Source organism: Sitophilus oryzae, unplaced genomic scaffold (genome assembly GCF_002938485.1).
Source record: "Sitophilus oryzae breed Bouriz unplaced genomic scaffold, Soryzae_2.0 scaffold_1590_pilon_pilon, whole genome shotgun sequence".
NCBI classification, from domain to species: Eukaryota; Metazoa; Arthropoda; class Insecta; order Coleoptera; family Curculionidae; genus Sitophilus; species Sitophilus oryzae.
In genome coordinates, this window is record NW_022146270.1 from 665,935 (window position 1) to 693,917 (window position 27,983).

The 27,983-nt window shown below is 32.5% G+C and overlaps 1 protein-coding gene across 2 annotated transcripts; it reads right to left on the reverse strand.

The window, feature by feature from the left end:
- Nucleotides 1–27,688, reverse strand: LOC115879927 (G-protein coupled receptor Mth-like). Of its 2 annotated transcripts, XM_030896985.1 has the most exons (11): nucleotides 27,145–27,688; nucleotides 14,396–14,600; nucleotides 13,768–13,919; nucleotides 10,977–11,188; nucleotides 10,314–10,513; nucleotides 8,087–8,266; nucleotides 6,335–6,413; nucleotides 6,084–6,250; nucleotides 5,169–5,334; nucleotides 4,849–4,958; nucleotides 1–3,423 (listed from the first exon to the last, which is right to left on the reverse strand). In XM_030896985.1, exons 1-11 carry the CDS (start codon nucleotides 27,247–27,249, stop codon nucleotides 3,203–3,205), a joined length of 1,797 nt encoding a protein of 598 aa, XP_030752845.1. In that variant the 5' UTR covers nucleotides 27,250–27,688; the 3' UTR covers nucleotides 1–3,202. The 2 variants fall into 2 exon arrangements, with proteins under 2 accessions (XP_030752845.1, XP_030752846.1); XM_030896986.1 differs by lacking the exons at nucleotides 10,314–10,513; nucleotides 10,977–11,188; nucleotides 13,768–13,919; nucleotides 14,396–14,600; nucleotides 27,145–27,688 and adding an exon at nucleotides 9,187–9,795.
- Between the last annotated feature and the right edge of the window lie 295 nt (nucleotides 27,689–27,983).

Below are 27,983 nucleotides of genomic sequence, written 5' to 3' on the forward strand. Positions count from 1 at the left end.
TAATCAGTAATCTGGCAGCAAACAAAGTTCTTATCAGCAGCGTTAATACAATTATACTGGAAGATTAATAATATATATAATAAATGCAATACTATTTTTGTGTCGTTTTAAAATAGGACAAAATATACTAAATTCAGTAAGAAATAAAATAATCTATGTACCACGGAAATTATAGGTTGTTAATAACCTTGAACAATTATTGACTCTCTTTGTTAATTATTGAAACTTTGTCATCGATAATTAACACCCTTATAATTCGCTTGATACATAAAGAACTATAACATTTTGTAAACTAAAAAAATTGTAACAAAGATCTATAATATAAGAAAATATTCAATAAAAGAGTTATACAGTGCAACCTCTTTGAACACATATTGCGATGTTATAGTCGGAACGTTCCTAAAAATACTTGTCAATTACGTAGCACGGTGTCTCCTTGCTTTGTCTTTAGCGTTCCTCCCTTTTTGAGTAACATGTTTGAACTTGAATGTTCAGTGTACTTTTGATCTTTAATATATGGGGAAATTAAAATAACTTTCGTTACACATCATAATACGACTACTAGCAAACTTCATAAGATGACGCATGGTGTCATTGATGACGTGCAACGAATGTTGTTTTAATTTCCCTTTATACGCCTAACATCCATCAGTTTTGTGGATCACTACCTTACTACTTACAAATCGAAAGAAAATGTTAAAACGAAAACATGTAATGGTGCGTCCAGACCTGAGGAGTCGAGTGCGAGACGAGAGCAAGACATTTTCTATCCATTTTTTGACGCAAGCCTGCCACGAGACAAGCGAGTTGGATCATAGTGAAAGGTGACCGGTTTGTGGAAACATGTCCGCAAAAACATCCATAAAACCTGCTGCAAATAATAACGCATAAGTGATAAATCTTTGTATCTTTAACATGATATTTGGTTTGTCGTATTTTATTCATCGTCGATTTTTTCCCCTTTCACCCTTCATTTGTTTCGAGATACGACGTCTTGTACAAAATTCGTTTTTAGAACAAAATGTTAAATAGAAAAGTTATAGGAAAGGTTAAGAAGCACATTTGAAAATTACTGTAGAGTATACAGAGTATACCGTTTTAGGTATATAACATTATACCTCGCATTATACTTAAAAAAGTTATAAAATTTTACGCAGAATCTAAAAATAAAATAAAAAATAGGGTATTACATTTAAAAACCATGTTATATCCGTAATACTATTTTGAACCACCCTGTATACTCTATAATAATTTTAAAATGTGTATCTTAACCTTCTCTACAGTTTTTCTATTTTTTTAATAATTCTAAAACACTTTTTAATAATTCTCAAAACAAATGAAATAATGAACTTTATCGACTCACCCTGTGTATTTAATTTACTAGGTAACAAGATTCATTAATAATTAAACTTCGTATAATAATCTCCTTCCTGTATGTTGCCAGTAGAGAAATATTTTTTTTATATTCTCAAGTTTTATTCAACGATTGTGAAATATGTATCCACGCATCGTGTTTATTGTTTTTTTTTAATATTCTTTATCTTTTGGATTCCATAATATTGGTTTCGCTTTATATAAATCGATGAATTTCAGCTGATCTTCCGTCCAAGTCTCCATTTCAATATGCACTAATATCAGAGCTAATATCTCGCAGTCGAGCGAGCCTACCAAAAACACGTCCAGACTTGGCCGCGAGCTTTCTTTGATCGGCCGTCGAAAAACCGACAGGGGACGGATAGCAACGAGGCTCCGTGGGTTGTCGAGGCTCTTGCGAGACCCGTCCACACTTAGCTAATTTCGAATGTCTCGCGCTCGTCTCGCACTCGACTCCTCAGGTCTGGACGCACCATAACGTTGGAACTTAAAAAGCGAGGCCATTTCAAAACTATGCATAAAATGAAGATTTGCGTGTATCCCAAAGGTAGCAAGGATGACTTCAAATATTTAAAAAACTGTTCAATAAATAATGTACAAACTTTTGTGGTTTGTTAATTTCTTAAGAAAATCCCATTTTTTCAAGAAATGAACCTGAGGTTCAATATTTGTGAGTTTTTTTGCACTATATAATACAATAGACTAGCATATAATTATCTGTTCCCATTAAAGAGGTTGCCGCTGTATTTAGAAAAATTTCTTCTAATATATTCCATGCTTTAACCAATTTTAGAAATAGAATATTATTAGTAATTAAGGAGACATTTGCGGTTTATATATTTCTTTTATTAGTCAAAGTTATATGAAACAATCTGTGAAATTATACTTAATTACCTTTTAACAAAATAATAGGCTAGAAAAATAGTTTAACTTTGGTATATTGGTTTTTGTTATTGCAATATATTGTTTTTACATATCTGTTTGTTTTATATTAGTGAATTTATTTTAGAAATGTTGAAATAAAATCAATATAATTGCATACATCCTGTGTTTCGTTATGGGATAGGTGGGTAGGTACTATTTACAAAACTATTATCGAGATAATACTATTTTTACAACAAATATTTAACTATAACTAAAGTCACAACGTTTTTCAAGCATTAATATACATATATGAAGATTTAAATTAGAAACAATTTAATACTTATTAAGTCAAGGAATATTAAAAAAAATGTCTTAACCTAGAATTTCAAATAAATATTTTTACAAAAAAAACGCGGAGTAAACTAAAATACTAATAATATACTGACTAAAATGTTCATGTCGAATACAAAACAGCGTCAGAGTTGTCTGGACACCGTTTTTTGGATCATACGGTACAGGTTTAAGTTAGAAAGAACTAAATCTATAGATTTGTTATTTAGTTGGTGTAAGTGTATGCTACTGTGCCAGCTACAACTATTTTAAGATGAACTATATTGAAGAAGTCTCATAAATATAGTTAATGAGACTTTCAGTATAAAACAGTATGTTTCAGTCTTGTTTAGCGTTGCATTATTTCTAAAGTTTATAAAGAATATACAGTAAAAATAAATATATTCTATTGTTATATTTTCATCTTGAAATACCAAAAAAGTAATAAAGAAATGAATTATATAACATTTTGTGGTTCAAGCAGCATCAAATTAGAAAATCCCTTTTTTTAAGACTGCACCAACTTTTTGATACGTGTAGAATTTTTAGTTGCCTAACTTCTTTAGTTCGTTAGTAAAGATATAATATATTTATTCTTCAAAAGTTGTGTAGCCGTTTTATTATACGCGTCATATCATCCTCCATTATTGTTTCCAGTATTGTTGTGGTTGTTATGAGCATTTCCATGGAACATGAACGGTGTTTCTTGCGATGGTTCCAGCTCTGCAGTGGTTGGTGTAGGGATATTTTGCAATCCGAGACTGGCTTCGTTGAGTTTCTTTTTACGTTTCAACTTTGCCCAAATTTTTGGCATGGTGTACTTGTCCAGGACAAACGTGCACAGTGTTAAAATACCTAAAATTTCGTAATATTTATTCGAGTCATTTAAATATATACATAGTGTCCCATATAAGGATTTTATTAGATTTTAAAACATTTCGTTGTAGGCTTCAACAAGGCGCAAATTTTTTCCGATTTATTTTAATCATCTTTGACACTCCTCTGTTTTACGATATCCCTGTAATGTGCATTCTTATATGGAACACACTGTACACACTTGAAAATAGTGATGAACGAGACTGGTCTTAATTTGTCGTCAGTGTCAGTCGTTTTCGTCCTTTTATTATATCAAAAATATGGCAACGTGCACGTGAAACAACAAATCTTACTGGCGAAGAATGTGTTCAAGCATTAATATTGTCTGAGGAAGGTTGGAGCTACCGAAGAATTGGTGAACGATTTAATGTAACTCACTCAACCATTTCACGAGTTATACAACGGTATAGAGATACTGGGAGTAATTGTCGCAAGCCGGGACAAGGCAGGAATCGAAGAACCAATTCGATTCAGGAACGTTTTTTAAAACTCAACATTAAGACAACGTTTTGTAACAGCTCGGACCCTTCAAACTCAGCTCAGAGATACTAATGGTCTACAAGTTTGCACAGAAACTAGCATCACTATTTGACATTTACTGGTAATCCGTGTTTTTCCATAGCCTGCTACTTACTTTAGTGAGTAAAATGGAAAAATGTTAATTAAAACCAATATTAAATCATGTCATCCTATAAAATGTTGTTTCTCGTGTAATAAGGAAGATAATGGAGTAAATAAAAAAACAAAATGTAAAAAAAAGATAAGGCTAAAATGTGATTTCAATTTTAACTTGATACTGTAACTGATCAACTCTACAGGGTGTCACAAAATTTATTAAAAAAACACGTTATAATTGCTACACCCGGTATTAGTATAAAAAGGGTTCCTATCAAAATACAGTTAGTATAGCAACATTGTGGAAAGAATAACCTATAATTCAAAAAAAAATCGTCCAAATCGGATAAGTGGTTTTGACAAAAACTTAACTTAAACTTTTGGTTATTTTTTTGTGGTGCGTTAATTTATTGGGGAAGTGTATATTTATAATTTATTTATTTTTGTTTCCTAGAATATTTTCATTAAAAGAAAATATTATATAAAAGTGAGCAACGCTGTGCCGGTCAAGCTTAATCACGTAACTAAAAGTTTATTTGGTATGAACTGTAGGTATATTTGTAATGGAAGCATTCGGTTCACTTGAATGTGTACTTGGACCAGTACACCATTGACCGATTCAACCCGGCTTTATAGAGAATTATATCTGTATAAGACAGGAGAATTTGTCTCCGCAGATTTTTAACTCAATACATTTTTAAGCATAGTATGCAATCAAATAGGTACCTACAGCTTAAAATAAGTGTAGCAAAGGAAGATTTAACTATTTTTTAGGTAGGTATATATTACCTAGTGCTCCTTCTAAGGCATCTAACGCAAGCTGACTAGATACTCCGTTGTAAAACAAATGAGGAAACCAGAACAATGTTGCCAAAATTATAACCATATACGTTCTACACCTAAAAATAACAAATAGATATATGTCATATATTTAATAGGTATTAATAAATGTATTGTACAGGGTTTTTCTAAATTCCGATTTCGATCGACATTTAAAACGCTACTGTGACGTTGTTTTTTTTTTCTCTCGATCGTACGGTATTCGTAATCATACTATACTATTTGATTTATTATATTATTAACTATGAAAATAAATATACTTTACTTACATGAATTTATAACTGTTTCTATTCGCTACCCAATCGCAGTCGATATTTATCCTGGGATCGACATCGTTTTTATTTATTAATCTCTGAGCGAGTACAATAAAAACTATAGCTACGATCACCGAGATGACCATAGGGATGTACAGGATCAGAAAGCGTTCAAAAGGAACTAGAAATTTTAATAATTAATAAGAAATCTAAAATTCGTTCAGATTTAATTTACGCCTGACTGAAACAATGAGCGTTACTCCAACCAAACCAAAACCTGTCTAAAAAAGTCTCTTATTGGCTAATAAACTATAGATCTTTGAGACGAGTTTTAATCTTAGTGCCTATATAAACTTTGTGGGCATAGAGATATACCATACCATAGACTTAATATTTTATTTTAAGTCTATGTACCATACCATCTAAAAAAACGGCGTCAAAGATGGCAGTATACATATGTACTATAGCTTATTACCAATGACTAAAGAATACAAGGACGCGTAACGCGTATATACTGAGAGTTAATTTAGTCGACATCTGGTTCCAGTTAATTTTGTGAGCTAAAAAATGTATAATCAATTTTATTATAAATGGAAAATATGTAAAAAATAAAATTAAAAACCCTCTCATTGTGAGACAATTAAAATTGCATTTTTTATTTAATTCTGCTATTTTTATAATTAACCCTTTTGCACGGTAAGAGGTACCCTCTGGTACCAATTTGATTCCTGGTGTTGATTAACCTAATTTCTTACGAGTTCGTAAGTATTACGAACAAATTTTCGTACGTTTCCGCCTCAGACGTAAATGAAATCCGAATATACTTTAGTTGTAGACAAAAAAATACAAATTAATAAAGATTCAGAACAATTAAAAGATTATGGAATTTAAGATATTGGATTTAATAAGGTTTAAAATAAAATAACTTACCCAAAAAATTGCAACTGTTTGAATTTCTTATAAACGTATCTGGCATATCTGGTGTCCACTCTTCTCCAGAGAACAGCGAAATCAATAGCATAAGAAGTGCTATACCAGTAGATACTCCTAGATACCAATGCAATCGCCAGGCTTGTCTGTTATTTTCTCTTGCTACTCTAAAAATAATATAGAATATTATGAAGTAGAAGGAAAATAATAATACTTTGAATAATGACACAATATAACATGGATTTACTTACTTGACCATATAGAATAACTCAAAACAGGATATGCTCAACCATACAAATGAAAATATAGTAAATGTGAAGAATACAAAACCTAAAATCAAAGAATGTTTAAATAGTTATACTAAGGGCTGGCAAAGATTAGTCTTGGGTCGAGATTTCCGTATTGAAGAAGAGTACATTGCGTTTATAATGTACTGAACAAAGAGAGGACAGTAAACACGTTGCCAAACGTATGAAATAAACCGAGAAATTGTGCACATCACTAAGAGACGTGGAAGGGGATATAGCAGATTTGTCACTTGTGTCTAGCCCTAGCAGGCAACTATTAAGCCCGACCAATCACGTTAGAGTTTTTGACAAACACAAATGAATTAACACACTCCAAATAACCACGCTAACCAACCTGATTGGTCAAGCTTAATAGTTGACTGCTAGGGCTAGACACTTCTGATTTGTCGCAGTTGACCGGTCGACCCAATCAATACCTCTGTCAGTACTTAAAATTCTAGGGAAAGGTGTACGTCATGCGTTCAGCTTCACGATTTAATTACGTCTCGTGATACTTGATTTGTTCATTTATTAACGAATCGTTGTAATTTTGCCTATAGCTTGAATTTTTTTAATTGCAAGCTAGAAACACTTGCATTTTTGGTAAAAATAAGTGGAATTGAGTGGGTGTTCGATAGTGGTCGCGCTATTAGAACTCTGAATTCAAAAATCGATATCTCGAAATCTATTAGAAATAATAGATTGTAGTTTTTTCAAGAACTTTGTTAATATTTCTGCTGTATTTTCTTTGTGACAGTATGTGAAAATCTTTATCAATAAAAAAATTACACGATTGCTAAAAATTGCTTGCTCTAAAAGTAAATGGATGGACTGTTTACAATTTTTGAATGGAAAAAACAACCTTATCGAATTTTTCTTATGTAAACATATTGTAAAATATCCGATCTTGAAAATAAAAAAAAGTTTCAATATCTAAAGTCGTTCTTGATTTATGGCCTGTATGTGTTAAAAAGTTGAGTTTTTAAATTATTGCGATTACTGACGTTTTCTCGTTATAAAAAAAATGACACCTTAACGATATCCTTATAATTCCATTTCAGATGCTCAGAAACATGTCTAATGATTTTATCTAGTTATCTCTTGAAAAAAAGTCTTTTAAAAATAAGCGGTTTGCGATCGTGATTTTACTTTACTTGATAGGGAAAGGCGTATCGGCAACGCCGCAACAGCACACCGTCGCGCGTCGCGTCGGTCACTCACTCCGACTTAATAATATCCCTATGCGATTTACTTCCACCTTCCACACATGTGAATGCCGACCCAAAAGTAACAGTTGCCAGCACGGTATAATTATCATAAACCATTTCTTTTAACATTATTCTTGTATCATAATATTTATGACACATCAAGAAAAAAAATTGAAATTCAAAATTGTAGAAGCTATGGAAGGAATATAGTAGGAGAGTACATGATGCTAAATGTTGCAATGTAATGAGATAGTATGTATGTTAATTGTTTTGAGAACAACTAGAACAAAAAGACAGTTGTCTCAAAAAGTGACAGTCGTTAATTTGTCATTCTAGTCCACAATAAAATTGTATTTTCTGTTATGTTTTAAATGTCATCTGTCGAAATTTTCTCTCGCTCGTTGGACAGGTATGTTTGGATGGTCTCCAAATCAAACATTTGATTAATAACATTATTAATATGTAAAAAACATGACTATAAAAACAGAAAAAGACAAAATCTACTCACCAAATATTCTACAGACAGTATAATTACTTTGCACGCTGAGTATTACCAGCGACAAGAAAACCACAAACATGGATGCTGAAAAAAATATGACGCATTTTTTCTTGATAATATCGCTTTCGTTTAATAGCAATCCGTATGAAGCAGCAGTCAGCGCAAAGCATACTGTCGATATACCCATTACTGAAAAAAATATATCATATTCAAAATTATATTTAATTATTAAATGTGTATTTTTTTATGAAAGTTCATGATCTAGGTCAGTCTTAAAAACTTTAGTTAGTTTAATACCACACAATCGAAAAAAAAACGGCGTCAAAGACGGCTGGAGAATGGCAATCGATGATAATTTTGGCGAGGTCAAGCCCTAGATGTCATTTAATTGGCCCGTACTTATCTTATATTACAAGGCGATGGTAGTTAGATGTTTATAGGTTCTTTTGAAATAAAACTCAAGGACAACATGATGCTGACATGTAAACACTGACGAATTTAGACTAGAGTAGCTTAGATTTCGTTGGCTATCGTCCTGTTTTACTGCGACCTTTTCAGATCTATTGTGGTTCTTTTCTGATCGCTAGGTTACAGTCCTATCCTTTTCAAAACATCTAACAACTTGGAGACTGAACTCTCCATATAGCACTAGGTCCATGGTCTATCATTGCCTAATACAAAAAACTGCACATTTGCCAGACTGTCGTACTGATATAAAATGTGTTCTGTCGTTGATTCTTCTTCAGACTGACAAAACCTGCATACAATTACAGGAATTGTATGCAGAAATTCCATCCATCAAACCCACCAGTTTAGATGCTTGAAGTTTACAAAGTTTCTGGTCGTATCGTGTATATGTTTATTGTAGTGTGGACGGTTGGAGTCGCCATGAACCTTTGTAGGCACTTGGAATACTAAATGTTTTAGTTCCTGAAACGTCCCAAAGAAGATAATTGTTTCCTTTTAAGCCTTCCCAAATACAAACGATTTTTTTTCTCCATACTAATTACTGGGAACAAACAATAATCATAGTTAAATATATTGTTATTGACGAATTTATAAACATGACACTCCATATTATTAACATAAAGTTATACCAACCAACTCACCTACATAGAAAAACATTCTTGGCCGACTTGATTCTATAGGAATAACACATAGCTTAGCCACCATTTCCCTGTTCACGTAATCCAAACAATATAAGTCTGGAGGATAATAATCCACATCGATTAGATATCCATTTTTTTCAATCTTAAAACCTTTGGATTTAATTCCTATATAATTTGGAGGGCAACTATCACCATATATGGTAAAAAAATCATTAATCGTTTGACTAGAATTCGTATATCCTTGGATACTAAAAGATCGATTTGTTCTAGTGCATTCAATGCAATTCGGATTATCCATGACAAGTTCCATGGACTCTGGACAGCATTTTCTAATGCAGTTTCTCACTGAACACGGACAGCCCCAAAGTGTTGAGTCCTTGACAAAATAATTGCTTTTTTGAAAGACGATACCGTCAAAAATTACCAAGTTGTACACTTGAAGTCCTTCTGTTATATTAACACGAAGAATATTAGAACACAGATCTGAAGAACACTTCACTAAAGCAGTTGAGAAAAGCAAGAGAAATAAAAGAATCATTTTTAGTGATATGGAATAATGCGATGCTCATACGAATTAAAATTGATTTGAACTGACCTGAAGTATCTAATAAATAAATATTCTTATCATTTTGATAAACCTCCAAGAATTATAATGATTAAAATAAACATAAACAATACATAATATACAGTATGATTAATAAAAATCAATGAAGAGATTTGTTAAATCCGATTATAAAAATATGTTAAATCCGTTGTAAATATTGCTCTATACCGTTCTCTGGCATGTACAAATTGTCAAGGCCGGTCATGTTATAATGTTGAATCACCAATAATAGAGGATTCGTTTTATACCAACGAAGAAACATGCGATACATCACTATTGACGCAATTTACTTACATCCAGGATGAAGAAAACGAACAAGACGAAGATCAAGAAGAACAACAAGAAGAAGTATTTGAAGTGAAAAGTAAGAAGAAGTATTATTGAAATTAATCGTTTTTTTCCATCACTGGTCAGAATCATCAGCAGATGTTTAAACATATTAAAAATATATATCTACAAATTGAGCGATTATATAGGTGCTCAGTTGGTGCTAACCAAGCGTAACAAAACTAGAAGTATTTACCTATATAATAGAGCAGATTGGAGTCGTTCTCCTTGGCAGTGTGCTGGTAGCATACTACTGTAACAGTCTGGTAGTCTTTTTTCTCCAGATCATAAGAAATGTCCATACAAAACTCATTGTGAGCCTTAATACCTTCCCCTTGGATAATTAATGACGAATTGTATATTATTCCATAAATATCGCTGTCTCCTACACCAGCTCTGCAAAATAAAGTGAGAAAAAAATGTTGTTTCTATTTCAAAAAAATATGTCAAGTTGATACACAGGGTGTCCCAATATTTCGTGGACATAGAACTGCATTTTTTTGGAATTAAAATAAGTTCATTGGACACAATTTACCTCTATACAAAAGTGCTTCGTTTGTCCGTTAGAGGGCATCAAACTTTAAGATAGAGTTAAAGCACTTAGCAAAACATACGCACCCCAAATCTCATTTAAATCGGAATAACGGTTCTTAAAATATTATCTTATAAAGTGTCTTTATTTTTTTAAAGTTCTGCCCGTTCCATCTAACGGGCAAATGAAGCACTTTTGTATGGAGGTAAATTGTGTCTAATGAACTTATTTTGATTCCAAAAATACGTAGTAGTTCCAGGTTCACCAAATATTGACACCCTGTATCTTCTTGTTAAATTAAATGTTATTTCAAACTTTCATTCTTACATTATGCCTCCTTCACATGTTATCTTGTAAACGTAGAGCCTCAGGTCGTACTGTGAATTGTCCAGTTTGATGTCAGGATCCAAACCTGTAACATTACTTTCAAAAACGGTGACGTTCCATGAGTAGGAATCCAAGTCATCAATACACCCCAATTCTTGTAAGAGAATTTGGCCTTGGCCACAACATTTCGGTATCCTATACACTGGAATATCCTGTAAAGTAAATTATAATTGTCGATCATCACCTTCAAAAACAACAACTTCAAATAAATAAAAAAGCAGTAGAAAAAAAGTAGTAGTAGTTCTAAAGAATAATATTTTGTTTAGTGCTTGCAAATCTTTTCTGATAGTCAAGCAGCCTTAAGAGCGATCAACTCAGTAACCATCATTTCGAAGTTGGTTAAAGAATGTTTAGAGACACTGAACAGATTATGCAAAAAAAATACTCGTAATCCTACTCTAGATGTCCGGCCAGCCCACCAAGGGATAGAATAGTACGAAAAAGCAAACGATCTAGCAAGCAAAGGAGCGAACACTCCACTAACTGAACCAGAAACTTTCTGCGATCAAAGTGCAAACCAACTTAAAGCAGAACTCAAGAACCTTGAAGACTTAATCGATAAATTGGAAAGGGAATTCTCCAACGGTTTAAGACACTCAAGGAAATTTCTCAGCGCTTACAACCGAGGAAAACTAAGGATTTTCTTTCATTTAAGAAAGAACAATCTTCGGATTATCAGGGGGTATTTAACAGGACACAGTCTCCAGAATGAACAGCGCAATAGATTGAAGCTAAAAAACAACGGCGAATTCTGTGGGGAAAATGGGGAAACACCAAAACACCTCATCATTGAGTGAGCCGAGACGACAACCATTCGTGCCATAAGCTTTGGTACGACGGATATCGGAGATGGAGAACTAACCTCTGTAAAACCGTCTCAGACACTGGCTTTTGTTAAAGCTTTGGACTATATGATGAGCTATAACTAAAGAAAGGAGGACACAATATATCTATAAGGATGCAGTGATTAACTTCCACCCTGAAATACAATCTAGTGATTGCATTAAAATAAACGGGATATCTTTTTCAGTAAGCTTATCCAGGACGTCTTAAATTTCCAGGTGTAAATAACAGTAATGTTTTATTGTGTGGAAGAAATAACAAAGGAACACAGGAAAGAATACACTGTTCAGTTACCAAATTCAGAGATAGTGAAGCAGAACTATAGACACTCTATTCAACAGAGGTCAATTCTAGACTAATACCTACGGAATAGTTTGCGTGGGTTACGTTTATCTGGGTACCGAGTACAAGGACAGAACAGCAATGAAAAGGCAGATGAGATGATCAAACGAGACTAATCAATGCCATTCATAGGTCCAGAACCACTCTGCAGTGCTCATTGCAGTCATGTGCAGATTATGTCCATCTGAAGAAGTAACGCCAGAAAACATTTTATGTCAGTGCGACAGCCTGGCAAAAGTGCGATTCTTTGTATTAGGCAATGATAAGAAATTTACAATGGGCTATATGGAAGGTTCAGTCTCCAAGTTTTTAGACTTTTTGAAAAGAATACGACTTAAGAGTGAGTGTAAGAAGCAACAAATTAAAACACTAATTCACAACAATACACCAAAACACTTTTACTATTGCACTGGACGCGCGTTTCTATGTTAGTATCAGCAGCAGATGATTAAAACGAAACTAACATCTACAAATTGAGCCTTTATATACTCGCTCAATTAGCACCGAGTAGGCGCGGCAAAAACTAGCCAAGCGAGTCAAAATCAACTTAGCGTAGCAATTATTTTATTATTTACCGAAACTAGAGCAGTATGAACAAAGAACTGTAAGAAATTGAACCATTGTCTCTGTTCATACTATCTTTACGTTGATTACGTTTCACGCTCTCATATGCATCTAATTGCCTGTAATTTGAGACTTGTTTTATTAATTTTAAATTATTAATATCTATACAATGTTTTTTATCAACAATATGTTGAGCAACGCAAGATTTATCCGGTCTACCATATCTTATCTGATATAGTTAAAGGTGTGATTTCCTAGCGAGGCGACGAGACGCGACACGACGGCTGGCGTTCGCATCTCACCGCACAATAGTTCGTTTCCCTATGAAGTGATACTGGGTGATATATTACGACATTGATATAATAAAATACAGGTTTTGGCTACGTACGTTTATAGAAGCGAACCAGTGTGCGGCGGGTCGTGGACGCCAGACGTCGCTAGGAAATCACACCCTAATATTGATCTTCTAGTTTGCCCAACATATTTCTGATTACATTCTTTACATGAAATTTCATAAATGCTCGACCTTTCCAGTGGAGGTGTTTTATCTTTAGGAATACCTAATAATTGTTGTAATTTATTATTAGCACTATACACAAATTCACAACATGGTTAGCGAAACGCGCGTTCATTGCAAAAGTAAAAGTGTTTTAGTGTATTCCGGTGAATTAGTGTTTTATTTTGCTGTTGTAACACTAAAGGTTTTAAACCCCGAACTGATAATGTAAGAAGCAGATAATGGCTAAAAAAATATTGCATTGGAGTAGACCATGATTGTATCATGGGAAAGGCTAACTAAACAGTATAAAATCTAATCTAGTGTTTTCACAGCTTTCTGTAGCTATTTATATTTTTGTATTTTTTTATAGTAAAATCTTTATTAATAAATATTATCAGTAAATTAAGGCATTTTATTTACATCGTAAATAAGGTTCATATAATTTTTTTTAATATATATTGATATCTATTATAAAATTCTTACCGTTCTCGATTGGTTATAATCCCTTATAGCACTTTTATTCACACTATCAAAAATTACATAATCCAGTGTACTACCATCATTCACTTCTAAAAAAGTCACATTGTCTAAAGTTGAATTCGATGGCAAATCAATGTAAACATTGGTATGGTTTCCTGAAAAGAAATCGTATACAAATCATCTATAAAATAACAAAAATCTCTTGAATAAATGTAGCTTTTGGTATAGTACTTAGCATAGGCCCCTACGAATCGTCGTATCTTCAATATCTTTGATTCATAATAATTGCATTAGCGAAATACCTTGTGATGATATGTTTAGTAAGCTCAACAAGATATCCAGTAATACCTAATATCTTGTTCAAATAGCAAGTGCTTGAATAAATAATATAATATATCAAATATTTTTTGTATTCTAATATTTCGATAGCTTATGATAAGTATGGCTTGAGGGAATGTAATTAAAGATATGTGTTTTTCTTTCTCAAACCAGAGAATATTTCCTTAAATTCCACATCATTAAACATCAACTTACTTCAACAAACTACACACTTTAGGGACCCTTTTTACTCTTGTACGGTTGAGGATACTCTCGGCCGAAGGAACTATAACTATAATTAGATAATAACTACCTAAAAATGGTTTCCTAGCTACAAGGTACTTCTGGCCGTAGACACTGGACGTACCAGTCCAATATGACAGTTCACTTTGAGATCCCTTATACGCTAAATTTGATACAAATATCGTCCTTTTGTCCTGTAGGATTATCGGTCCGGATGAAATACTGGTACTGTTAAATCCTGAGATCTGAACGTCAAAATGCAAGTTCGTTGACGCCTGGAAAGACAAGATAAATATATTATTGTATCTTTGAAAGTGTTAAGATATTGTTTATATTAAATAAGTTAAAAAGTATGGCTTAGTATGGCTTCAAATAAAAACCCAATTCTGCCAATTCTTCCGTTTTGTTCTATAACATTTTCTTTGCCTATAAATTGTCACCCTAAAACCGTTAAAAATTCGGGAAAGTGACCACATGTTTATGCGTCCTAATTTTTGCCTGTTAAAGATGGAGGTGAGACAGTTTGTAAGGTAAGTTAAAAATTTTGTATCTAATTTATGAAGTACTTATAGCTTTACGTGTATGTAGAATAGTCTAAACATTTATTTCAAATAACGAAAAATGATACTTTTTATTATTTTAATGTTAAATTTAGATGTCCGATAAACTCGTATACAATTTTGCTTTAAGGAAAAATAATTCTTTTGTTTTATTTATTTTTCTTGATAATTGATATGAAATTCTACTGTCTTTTTCGTTTGAAATATAATGAAACATGAGTTTTTGGTAGTGTTTAGTGGTCGGACAGCAAAAACTCAACACAAACGTAGATAAAAGGAAATAACAACAGTTGTTCAACCACTGGTCAACGCTAAATTTAATATATTTGAGAGGTCGGACAGTAGCCCCTTTTCGACGTCATATTGCAAAGTTCAGACTGATTTTTTATGAGATTTTGTTTATTTTCAAGCATGAAGCCTAAAGCAAAAGGGAGTTTTCATCAATACAATAAAGATGCATTAGAAAAAACAGTCCAAACTGCCTGAGAAGAGGGAAAATCAGCAGTACTGGACCGTATTAAAGACAAATAAGCGACGCCGACGTTTGTAAACGAATGGAACCAGAACTTGTTTTAACCAGAGAAATTGAAAAAAAATTGTTACCTGGATTGAAAACGTACCCGTCTGCGGATTTCCAATAAAAAAACAGGTGTTACTTAATACAGTTGAAAAAATTGTATCTAGAAGAAGAAAAATTGAAAACGCTGTTTACTAATGGAAGCATGGTTTTATGAACCGCGTTGCTATCGTTTAAAGATTATTTTTTCATATAGATAAGATACAAAAAAACGGTATACAGATTGTTAACTGGACGATTACTTATTGGGGAACAGAATGGCAACACTCCCTATTGAGAACGCTCTCGTAGAACACTTTTAGGGTTTTCTGCCGACTCGTCCCGTCGCGTCGCGTCGTCTCTCGACGAGCTGGCCCAGGTTGCCATATTTCAACCATAAAGCTCTTGCCGCGAGTAATAAACAAATTAACAACCTGTATAATGTTCAAGATTTTTTTGCGCTTTAAAATTATACATATATTAAATACGGGACTGTGGAGAATCAGCCAATCTTAAAGTGTCCGACTTCTGGTAACTACTCGGCCGGACACTGGCAAGCGCTGTCCAACTATACTGACAAAACAGCACTTTTATCACTTTTTCATAAAATTTCATTTCCATGCCATCAATAAAGCAAATTTAATCGACAATTTAAGCTCAACTTTTTCTAAGCTGTCCGACCACTGGCTAATTCACCCTATATGTCCACTTATTTAAGACTCTCACCCTGTATAAGCTATTATTAGAATAAAAATACAGGATTAACCAATGTTCAAATATAACAGTTGTTTTTTTAACTGATTCAAACTGGCGCTCATAAAAATTAGAAAATGATATAAATATTTATGGGTTATTGTTTTATGGTTGGCCAACTGACGGATTTTATTAACACGTTGTTAATTTTGTTCGACTTTATCTTTTTGGAGGAATGCAAAGTCGTAATCCGCATCCACCGCCTTAACCAAAATATTTATTAGTAACCGACAACACCTACGAAACTTAAAATCTATTATAGTATCAGAAACTCGGTCCAAAATACACGAAAAATATCAATTTGATTTGTTTATGATGGATCATAAAATCAAAAGCAGATCAAAGCTACAGAAGTTGTAAATAAATACAATTATTATGTAATTTATAAATCCCATAAATCACGTACAGGGTCGCTTAGGTTACATTAGGCAAAATATACGAGGTCCCGCAAAAAGTTAAATACAAAAGTTGTAAGATTTTTAAATACCTAACATGTTGTAATAAATTTAGGTATACAGGGTCGGTCATAAAGTCGTGGCACCTCTAAGATTCTTTTTTTTAAATAAAACCCCCTGTAAATTATTGGGTATTTCAATTCGTCCTTTTTTCATTTTAATTTTAAGCAAAAATTGTAATACATATAACGACGTAAGATAAAAATGATTATACCCAATAATCGACCGTTTCCATACATACCAGCGACCCTGTATACAGGTTGTTAATTTGTTTATTACTCGCTGCAAGAGCTTTAATAGAGTCGATAGACGACGCGCGACGCGACGGGATGGGTCGGCAGAAAACATTTGCGTCTAACCCCAGCAAGGCAACTATTAAGCTTTGGTTAGCGTGGTTATTTGGAGGGAGTTAATTCATTGGTTAGTTGGTTATTTGGTGGGGTTGGTTGGTTTTTACTAATTTATATTTGTTTTTTAGATATTCATTGATTTTCTTTATTTGTTTGTAATAAATTATATATACTCTGTTTTTTTTTCTCAGGTAAGATTTCGACTATGGATTTCGACAGACGATGACAGAAGAAAAGCAGATGACTTTTTGTAAGTTAACTATGGTTGGGTTTAAATATAAATCCGTCATGCGTCGTCTCTTGTTTTTTTTAACCAGTTTTATTGGTTCATTTCAAAAATGACAGATCATATTTCAATTTTATTGGTTTTGACGGAACGATGAACGACAAAGGGACGCCGATGCGTATGAACACGGCTTTAGAATTTTGATGCTTGTCAAAGTCTTGCCAAATTATAGGTTATAGTTTTGTGTCAACTTATGTCAAATATCTGCGTTTTGGAAGATGATGCATTTTGATTCGTGTTATTACGTGTGTTTTGTGTCTTTCGAAGTCAAGTGAAGGCAAAATCGAGGGAAAATTAACTGTAGACCCAGAGCACAGTTTATAGTTAATACTTGCTGCACAGGCAGAAAGTCTTATACACCAATATACACCATCAATAAAGTTTGTATACCATCTCGTCGTAGATAAGTGCATCTCGTATATGGTACAAGGATCGTACTAAACATATACTACTGGAGTAGCTATAAAATATCGACATCACACGATAGTTTAATAATTATTTGTCGTCTTACGCGTGCGTAGTGAGTCTGTTGTCTTTCAAGTGAATCCCCAACTCGGTTATGTAGCTTTAAAGACAACAGAAGAAATTTATCTCGAATATATTGAAGAGTACCTCAAAACCCTCCAGCCCTTAGCTTATGCCATCAATATATTGCATAGTGACCAAAACACATCACCACTTTTTAATAGACATGTATTTGATGACATCTCTTTGTATTGGATACATATAAAGTAGGTACTTGATAATCGGTTAAGTTTTATAAAAAAACATATTTTTGTCTTTGTAGTTGTTCTGAAAATTAACTGTTTTATTTTATGTGGGTTTACTCGCATCTGTATTTACAAAAAATTTATAATACGATACTTAGTAAGAAAATTGCTAATTAGTAATACAAGAGAATTAATATTAACATTTAAAAAAGGTAGGTACTTATATAAATATTGAATTCTGGGTTGTTTTGACTTGAGGGTATATTGATTTAAGTCATTTTACTGACTTAACTTGCAGATCATCATGATTTAAGTAAAAAATATGGACTTAAGTCATATTAAAAAAGCAGTAGCAAAAAGCAATTACTTGACTTGAAATAAAATTACTTAAGTCAAAGACTTAAGACTTAAATCATTTGCACTTTATGTTGAATTTGACTTAACACTTAATTCATTTTGATTTTAGAAATGACTTAAAACTTAAGTCTTTTTAAAACTGACTTGTTGCAGCTCTGTTCAGGAGTATTTAAAAACAATCCTTATACATTCTAAAATATTTACACATCCTATACAATACGAATGATTTATAAACCAGAATACAATTATTTTAATATTTTATGAAGAATTTTATATCGTTCCTTGAAGTCCTATTATTTTTACTCTATAGAAATGTAACTCTCTCATTTATCATTCAATAATAAATGACTCTTAATTGACCTAATATAAATCTTTGCTAAGCTTTGTTACCATTCTACCATTTTTTTTGTAAATACTTTAATCTCCTGGAATCTTCCACTTTCAGAAAGTCATTATGAGTCAGTAAAACTTGATTTAAATTCTTTTTGTTCATTATTTTTCGAAGTTCAATATATCCATCGATCAGATTGACTTTACGAGTAACCTTGAGACAAAGAAAAATGGTCTGTAATATTTTAGTTTATTTTATAAAAAAGACAGGTAATATTAAGTTAAACGACAACATAATAAATTGCTGTAAATTGTATTGTAATAAAATATTAAAAAATAACTGATATTACTATATTTTTCATTGTTGTGGCACATTAGTGCGAGAGAGTGCAATATGGTCGTTGTTGACAGAAATGTCAAAAACAGTTTAATATAAATGTTGCCTAGTTTATATGAACTTACATATCCTAAAAATATTTTGTTGTGTACAAGATGTTCCCAAAAAAAGTAATGATGAATGACAGAAGTATTCGAAAATTTTATGTTTAATGAGGGCATTTGAATCAGTGATAATAATGCTCATGATAGGCAAGAATTTGGAACAACCAGTATAGTGTGTGGTTTCAAACTAACTGATGTTGTAATTTTTTTATTGCATTGAATGATGAAGGTACGTATTTTCTATATTGTAACATTAAGTAGGCATCGCCAGCGTTTCAATATTGTACCTTTAATTAAATACATTCCTGTGGCTAGAAAAAAAAACAGCCGCAAATCTATGTGGCACAAGTTAAAGGAAAAGAAATCCCTGTTTTTTTTTTCGGTCGACAGTATCAGGCCTTTCATCTGTAAATGTCGGCACCCGAGGGCAATTTTTTTAGTAAACTAAAGTCGATTTTACATACACAGATAACATCAGACCAGATTGTGATGGCTATCAATATCGCTATCACATTGAGAAATTAAAATAAAGAATTAATCTTGTGTGAATATAATCCATCCAGGATTACTGGAAATCTGAGAGAAATCTACAACCTTGAGCACTATAAAAATAAAAATATTTTTTTGTAATTTTGTTGACTTTTATATTAGTTTTAGTTGTTCCAGACTCTAGATGGCGACTGTATTTTTTCGAAATTAGTAACATAGTAATAAAAAAATTGTAAATAAAGGACTGAGAGTTTGTTTTTAATTTTTCTTTGTATAATCATTCACAAGAAACTTCTAGTAAATCTAGGGTAATGAAAAAGCAAACGATCTAACTAGAAAATGAGCGAACACTCCACTAACTGGACCAGAACCGTTCTGCTTCCCTAGTGTAAACCAACTTAAAGCGGAACTCAAAAACCTGGGAGGCTCCAACGGTCTAAGACACTGGAAGAAATTTCTCAGTGCTGACGACCGAGAAAAATCAAAGATTTTTGTTGATGTAAGTAAGAACAATCTTCGGATTGTCATGTGGTTTTTAACAGGACACTGTCTACTCAGTGAACACCTCAGTAGATTGAAGCTAAGAAACAACGGCGAATGCAGATTCTGAGGGGAAACTGGGGAAACACCAGAACACCTCATCATTGAGTGAGCCGAAACGACAACCATTCGTGATATAAACTCTAGTACGGCTAATATATAATATATAGATATGGTCAGATATCTCCTGAGTAAGGGTTGATTTTGGACACTCGCCAAGTCGGTACGCCATTGACAATATGGCCGAGGATCGCGGTTTAAATTCCGCCTAAATAAAGTAGGTCCCTTCCAGTTTAGCCGTAGCAACAAGAAGTAGCGGTTAAAATACTTTAGTTCACTTTACTTTTATAATAAGTTTTCGAATGATCTTTAACAGCATCAAAAAACCTATATTCAAGTATTCAAACTATGATAAATCATACAATATCACATTTTTATTGATAAAGTTTATATATCTCGAACTCAGTGAACAGAATTAATTTTTATGTAAACATTCGGCCATATGTTATCGCAATTTATCTTGTAAAACCTGCAAAAATATTAAAAAATTACATTTTTTATTGTATATTTTGTTACGTAAGGAATATACCGGGTGTGTCTCAAAAGTGTGTCTCACCTCTATAACTTTTTTATATTTTAATTGGGAAAAAAACCTTAATAATCAATCCTAATTTATTATAATAAATTAGGATTGATTGACGTACCTATTTAATTCTTTTCTGCCAATTCCTGTTTCACCGGAAATGATTAGGCTCTCTCGGTTTTTTGTTACTTTATTCGATATAAAATGACACTCTGAATAGAATTACATATCATATGTCTACATTTGACATTTTCGTTTAAAACAAAATTGTATTTTAATTTTCAATCTAGAGTGCCATGACTGATGTGTTAAAAACACTATAAAAATTAGTGTTAGGTTAATCAAAGAGCCCTAGAAAATAGATTTGATAGTCTAATGTTTTAGTGTCTTGTCCTGGCCGGTTAAAAGATGCCCGAATCGTATTTTTAATCATATTTCAAATTTTTTAAATGGAACGAGGGTGGCTCATTAGCATATTTCGAAAAAGCATTTTTTTACGAATAATTTGGTACTACACACTTGGCATTTCGAGCCAAATTGATGTCGTTATGAATCGTATGTTGCAATTTCAAATAAACCATATTCGAAAATGCCAAAAGTTGACATATGATATGTCTATTCGAGTGTCATTTTCTATAGAATAAAGTAACAAAATATCAAGGGTGCCATTTAAAAATCAAAAACCGTAGTTATTTCCAATGAAACAGGAAGTGACCGAAAACAATTATTGAATACGTCAATCAATCCTAATTTATGTCATATACTAACATGTACCAAATATCGATTTTTTATCCGAATAAATAAAAAGATTATAGGGGTGAACCACTTTTGAGACGCACCCGGTATATGGAACTGAAAAAAATTATCTAAAAATTACTAACATATTTATTTAGATTAGATGGATAATAATACATTTTTAGTGGTTTTCATAGGAAATATAATCTTCCTTCGTTTTCTTTTTTTTTATTTTTACAGATACCTGATAAAACTTTAAATGGTTGTTAACTTGAGTCTCATTTATATTCTGTGAAAAAAATCTACTAATGATTCTGTAGAACTATGACGTTTTGAAGATTTATATTCCTGGCTTTTTGCATTTTTATAATATTATAAACCATATACTGGCGTAACTTGGAAGTGGAGATCGCTGTATATGTAAAAAATTATATGGGGAATGTCCAATCGTCGTTTCCAAGCCGACTTTAGCACGTATTAATAAAAATACGTGTTAAATATCCAATCTACCGATTTATACTTTATACCGAGCTTTATACTGAATTTTGACCAAGTTATCTACCAAAAATAAAATTATCGTAGTGGCAATATACCGGGTGCGTCGCAAAAGTGGCGCACCCCCATAACTTTTTTATTTTTTTAGTTGGTTAGGTTGGTTAGGTTAGGTGGTTTATCGCTGGGAAAAAAGTGCAGTATACCGAGTGCGTCTCAATAGTGGCTCACCCCTATAACTTTTTTATTTTTTCAAAATAAATTTCGAGATTTGGTATGTTAATGACATAAATTAGGATTGATTGACATATTCAATTGCTTTCGGGCACTTCCTGTTTCACTGGAAACGACTACGGCTTTTGATTTTTAAATGGCACTCTCAATATTTTGTTACTTTATTCGATAGAAAATGACACTCGAATAGAATGACACATCATAATATGTCAACTTTTGATATTTCCGCTCAACAAAAATCATATTTTAAATTTCAAACTGGAGTGCCATGGCTATGTTAAAAACACTAATTTTTAATCAAGGAGCCTTTTGGAAAAATAGATAAATAGTCTTGTCCTGGTCGGCTAAAAGATGCCCAACTCGTATTTTTAATCATATCTCAATTTTTAGCCGACCATACAATAGGTATTGTAGGCTATTAAGATTAAGATCGATAAAAAAAAGTTTTTAATTTCACTCAAAATGAGTTATTTGGGTCATAAATGACCTAAATACAAAATATTTTCATGGTGTTTGTCTATCTGTTTGTCTGTCTGTCTGTCCGTCTGTAAAACGATAACTCAAAAACCGCTAAACCGATTTTAACCAAATTTGGCACAAAAATACTGTGACACCCGTGAATCTGGCCATTAGTTTTTGGTGGGGGTGGGGGGTTGTTAAGGGGGTATGGGAGGGTTAAAAATTTTAAAAAATCGTAACTCCAAAATTACAGTAGCTAGCGAAACGCGGTTTTTAATTTAAGATTGGGAATAATATTTGCAACAAAATTTGTAATAACATCAAAATCAGGCAAAGTCTCAGTTTTTGAGGTAAAAAAAAATTGGAAAAATTCCTTTACTTTGAAACTAAAAGAACTGCCTACCAACTTTTTATATAGGTATATAGGTGCCTCCCGGCGCAAATTTTTTCAAATGGAACACGGGTGACTCATTGGCATATTTTGAAAAAGCATTTTTTGCGAATAATTTGGTACCACACACTTTATTTCAAGTCAAATTGTGGTTATGAACCGCATGTTACAATTTCAAATAAGCCATATACTAAAATGTCAAAAGTTCACATATCATATGTCATTTTATTTAGAGTGTCATTTTCTATCGAATAGAGTAAAAAAATACTGAGGGTGTTATTTAAAAATCAAAAGTTTTAGTCATTTCCGGTGACACAGGAAGCGACCAAAAATAACTGAATACGCCAATCAATCCTAATTTATGTCATATGCTAACATACCAAATCTTATTTTGTTATTTAAAAATATAAAAAAGTTATAGGGGTGATCCACTTTTGAGACGCACCCGGTATATGTAAAGATTTATGTGTAGACCATAGGTGTAGACGGAGCTAAGGAGTGAAGTAGCAAGATCCTGATTAGTAATACGAAAAACAAATAATATAGAAGAAGCATTTGCAATGCGTGAGGTGTGATTTGCTAATTGTTAAAATTAAACGTTCCCCGAAAATATATATGATTTGAAAAATCAATAATGGAATTTATGACATCCGTGTGAAAAATATTTATAATAGAACGTAAAATATTGGCAGTAAAATTGAAACCGTTTATAATATTGTCAGAATAAAACTCATTTCTTTTATTTGGCAATGAGTTATTGTACGATGAAACGTCCAGGCCACACATATACAGATAAATTTATATTTTATAGGTATAATAAAACAGGATATTGTGTATTTTAAAGGCACTGTATAACACAAAACCTACGTTATGTGTTTTTCGTTTGTCCGTCCATACCTATGTGACGAAGTTGCTGAATTAGGAATTTTTCTATTTTTTTTACGCAACCATGATTTCCTCGTAATCCGCGATCAACCTTTTCTTGGACAGGAAACGCTGTACAGGGCGATTCGAACTTATATTCATACCAAACCTATAGTTTTTCAATTCAATTTTTATTGTACAGAGTCTCCTATTTTTGTAAGTTTTACAGGGCTTCTCGTTTATGACTAGACGTACAAAGATGCGGTTTTCACATTACTGTCCTAGATTTTTATGAAACTAAAAATACTGCAAACAAATTTGTCCTATCCGAGGTCCTATCCTTCTTATTTCCTGGAATACAACGCGAATTTGAAATAATTGCATTTTTCAACTCCCCTTGTATCTCGGCTATCTTGTAACTTATCGAAAAGGTGAAACCCGAGACCCATAGAATTTTTCACGTAGAATCTAGTAGCGTAACCTGTTTTTCACAGTGAGCTGTCATTCTTGAATTATGACCCACACTTATGTTTTTCTTTAAATGGGTCACCCTGTATATTATTTATTTTATTGCCCTTGTTATGAGCTTTTGAAAAATGTAATATATTCTATTATATTATCTATTTATTTTCATAAACAACGTAAAAAATGCATTATTTAACTTTTTAACATAGGCGGCCGTTTTAAATTTAGTATTAAAAACAATCGAATAACTTATTCGACATAAAATTTTGGTTATTGGCTATTCCACGTTAGTTTCTGTGTATGAAATTATTGCGCAAGTGTATCGAAAATGTCAATAACTCTAATTGACAGTGTTTTATGTGAATGGAAAGCAAAATCATCTCTGGTTCGATTAAATAAAATAATAATACTCTTTTAAACTAGACTGATTTATATTAAATAATTAAATAATAAATATAATTTCTTTTACCATATCAGTAATGTAACATCTTCAAGCTCATTCTTCCTACCTCCATATATCTAGATTGTACAGATCAGTACAGATTTTACTTCATCACAGATATGGTGTTAAGCCAGCGACACGTGATTTTTACAAAATTCAAACACCTGTCAATTTGAAATTTAGTACAGCTCTCACTGGTTGTTTGAGGTGTCAAACAGCGTCGCCAGCGACAAAACGTAGTTCTGAGAGTGGAACTTAACAAGTTATATCATACATTGCTAATGCTCATATTCATTTATATTGGTGTAATTATTCACAACGTTCTAATTGTGTAAATCACAAGACAATAGGAGTATATAACAGTTTTCTATAATCACGATGAGTATAAATAGAGAAAAGATCAATGTGTGTAATATTTCAAACGAGACACGCAAAATATGATTGACATTCAACTTCATAATATAATTACACGTTTCCATTGTAACAAGAAGGAAAAAAATGGTCCTATAATTATAGTCTACAACAACAATCGGTACTATAATACCACAAACATTATTTACGTTATCAGAGTCATCAATATCACACTAAGTACCTAACACAATTTTGCAAAAAAAATTAGTTTGTATGGTTTCAAGAATTTTTATGTAATTTTTCACTTCGTTTTTCACCTGCCAAACATATTACCCATTCTAATGGCGCATTCTCACGACTCGTGTACTTGGCAAGTATTTTTTATTGGCCTACAGTATCTGGCGGGAATGCGGCGTAGCTCCTATAATAAATGACTTAGAAATTCTATATAGATGCCCGACGCACCGTGTATACCCTGTATACCAATTACAAATGTTTGTCAAGTACACAAGTCGTGAGAACGCGCCTTTACAGATTAACCAGATTATTTTTTTTCTTAACTGTATAACATCTCTCACTCTGTATAACATCTCTCAACTAATTTTTATCGCTGGAAAAAAAGTGCAGTATACCGAGTGCGTCTCAAAAGTGGCTCACCCCTATAACTTTTTATTTTTTCAAATAAAAAAACGAGATTTGATATGCTAGTATATGACATAAATTAGGATTGATTGACGTATTCAATTGTTTTCTGTCACTTCCTGTTTCACCGGATATGACGACAATCTTTGATTTTTAAATGGCACCCTCGGTATTTTTTTACTTTATCCTATAAAAAATGACACTTTGAATAGAATGACAACTATATTATGTCAACTTTTGACATTCTCGCGTAAAAAAAGTTGTATTTTAAATTTGAATCTAGAGTGCCATGGCTGTGTTAAAAACACTATAGTTTAATCGAGGAGCCTTGGACAAATATATTTAATTATCGTTTTTAGTGTCTTGTCCAGGCCGATTAAAAGATGCCCAAATCGTATTTTTAATAATATCTCAATTTTTTTCAAATGGTACAAGGGTGGCTCATTAGCATATTTGGAAAAAGTTTTTTACGAATAATTTGATACCACACACTTGATATTTCGAGTCAAATTGTCGTTATAAACCGCATGTTACAATTTCAAATACACCATATGCGAAAATGTCAAAAGTTCACACGTGATATGTCATTCTATTCAGAATGTCATTTTCTAACGAATAAAAAATACCGAGGGTATCATTTAAAAATCAAAAGTTGTAGCAATTTCCGGTGAAACAGGAAGTGACCGAAAACAATTGAATACGTCAATCACTCCTAATTTATGTCATATTACCAAAGCATACCTAATCTCGTTTTTTATCTGAAGAAATAAAAAAGTTATAGGGTTATAGGGGTGAGCCACTTTTGAGATACACCCGGTACCTATTTGTATTTACGCATTTTCCACCTGAACCCATCGGAAAACCAACCCTACATATATGAAAATAACAACCGACAGTGTTTGCTGACTGGGGAAATAAATAAACCAAAAATATTCCTAGACTACACCAATGACAATGAGCAAACAATATAAATTACTATTTTTTATTCAAATTGTTTAAAAATAAAAATACAGCAGTAAAAATACGTTTCAGTACACTTCTACGAATGTAATCATCACATCAAAGTTAGTATAAAAATTATATATTACTTATCGTTTGTAGTTGCATACGTACCGCATATGATTACAATTAATGAATGAAATACTACAATGTTGTTCTTTATTTCAAACAATTACAGCCACAAAGAAACTAGAATACAAAACAGGTTGTCTGATGTGATAATGTATATGTGATAGATAATTATTAATCTTTGATATGCAAAAATTATAATTTTAATTTAACAAATAAATAACAATCCTTAATAATGAATAAAAAAATTATATTTTCCTACTCACCGGTAGTTTATTAGGAACTTTAGTTTGGTTTGCAGCATTAGTCTGTCTATTAGCACATAAATAAATACTTAAAAATACTAGCAGTACTGCAGTACAACTCTTCATTTTGTCGGCACGTGAAAAATAGGTTTCAGAACAATTAATGTTCCTAATCTATTACTAGCAATATTTTATTGTTTGTTTGTGAGTCATTATGCGTGAGAATTCCTCATTTTTGCTCTACACAATAAGAAAAGCACTAATCACAACTAATATCACTCACGTCGACGCTAGTTTAATCACACAAACTATTTAAAAAAAGATGTGTTTATTAAAACGACTGGGTTACTAAAGTAGAGTACTAAAATTTAGAAAAAAAGGTGTTGCTATATTACGACCAGGCTTATCATCACTAAGGCTCATTCTTATCGATCTCTGATAGTACGAATGACTTCCAAAAACGTGTGTAAGTACCATCCTAAACGCGATTCTCGTAAGTTAGACACGATCACGCTGCGACTGAGCGCAGTTCCAACTTAAGTCAAAATAGTACTGCCTGAGCCAACCGAGATTAAAATTAAAATCTTTATTCAGCGAGCCTATAAAATACCTACGACTAGTAGTACGACCGTTTAGACAGGTTTTGCCAGACGGAGATAGAAAATATTAGTAGGGGAGCCAAAGATGTTAGATGGGATTTGTAGATAGTAGCACAGATTAGGTATCCTATAAGTATACAGATAAAAATCTTGTCCCTAATTCGTGGTACGAAAGTTGTTTTTTATGATGATGTGCAAACGAGTCAAATTTCCTGTGCGCAAAAATAAACTCGCGTAAAATAACAATAACCAGCGCAGCGT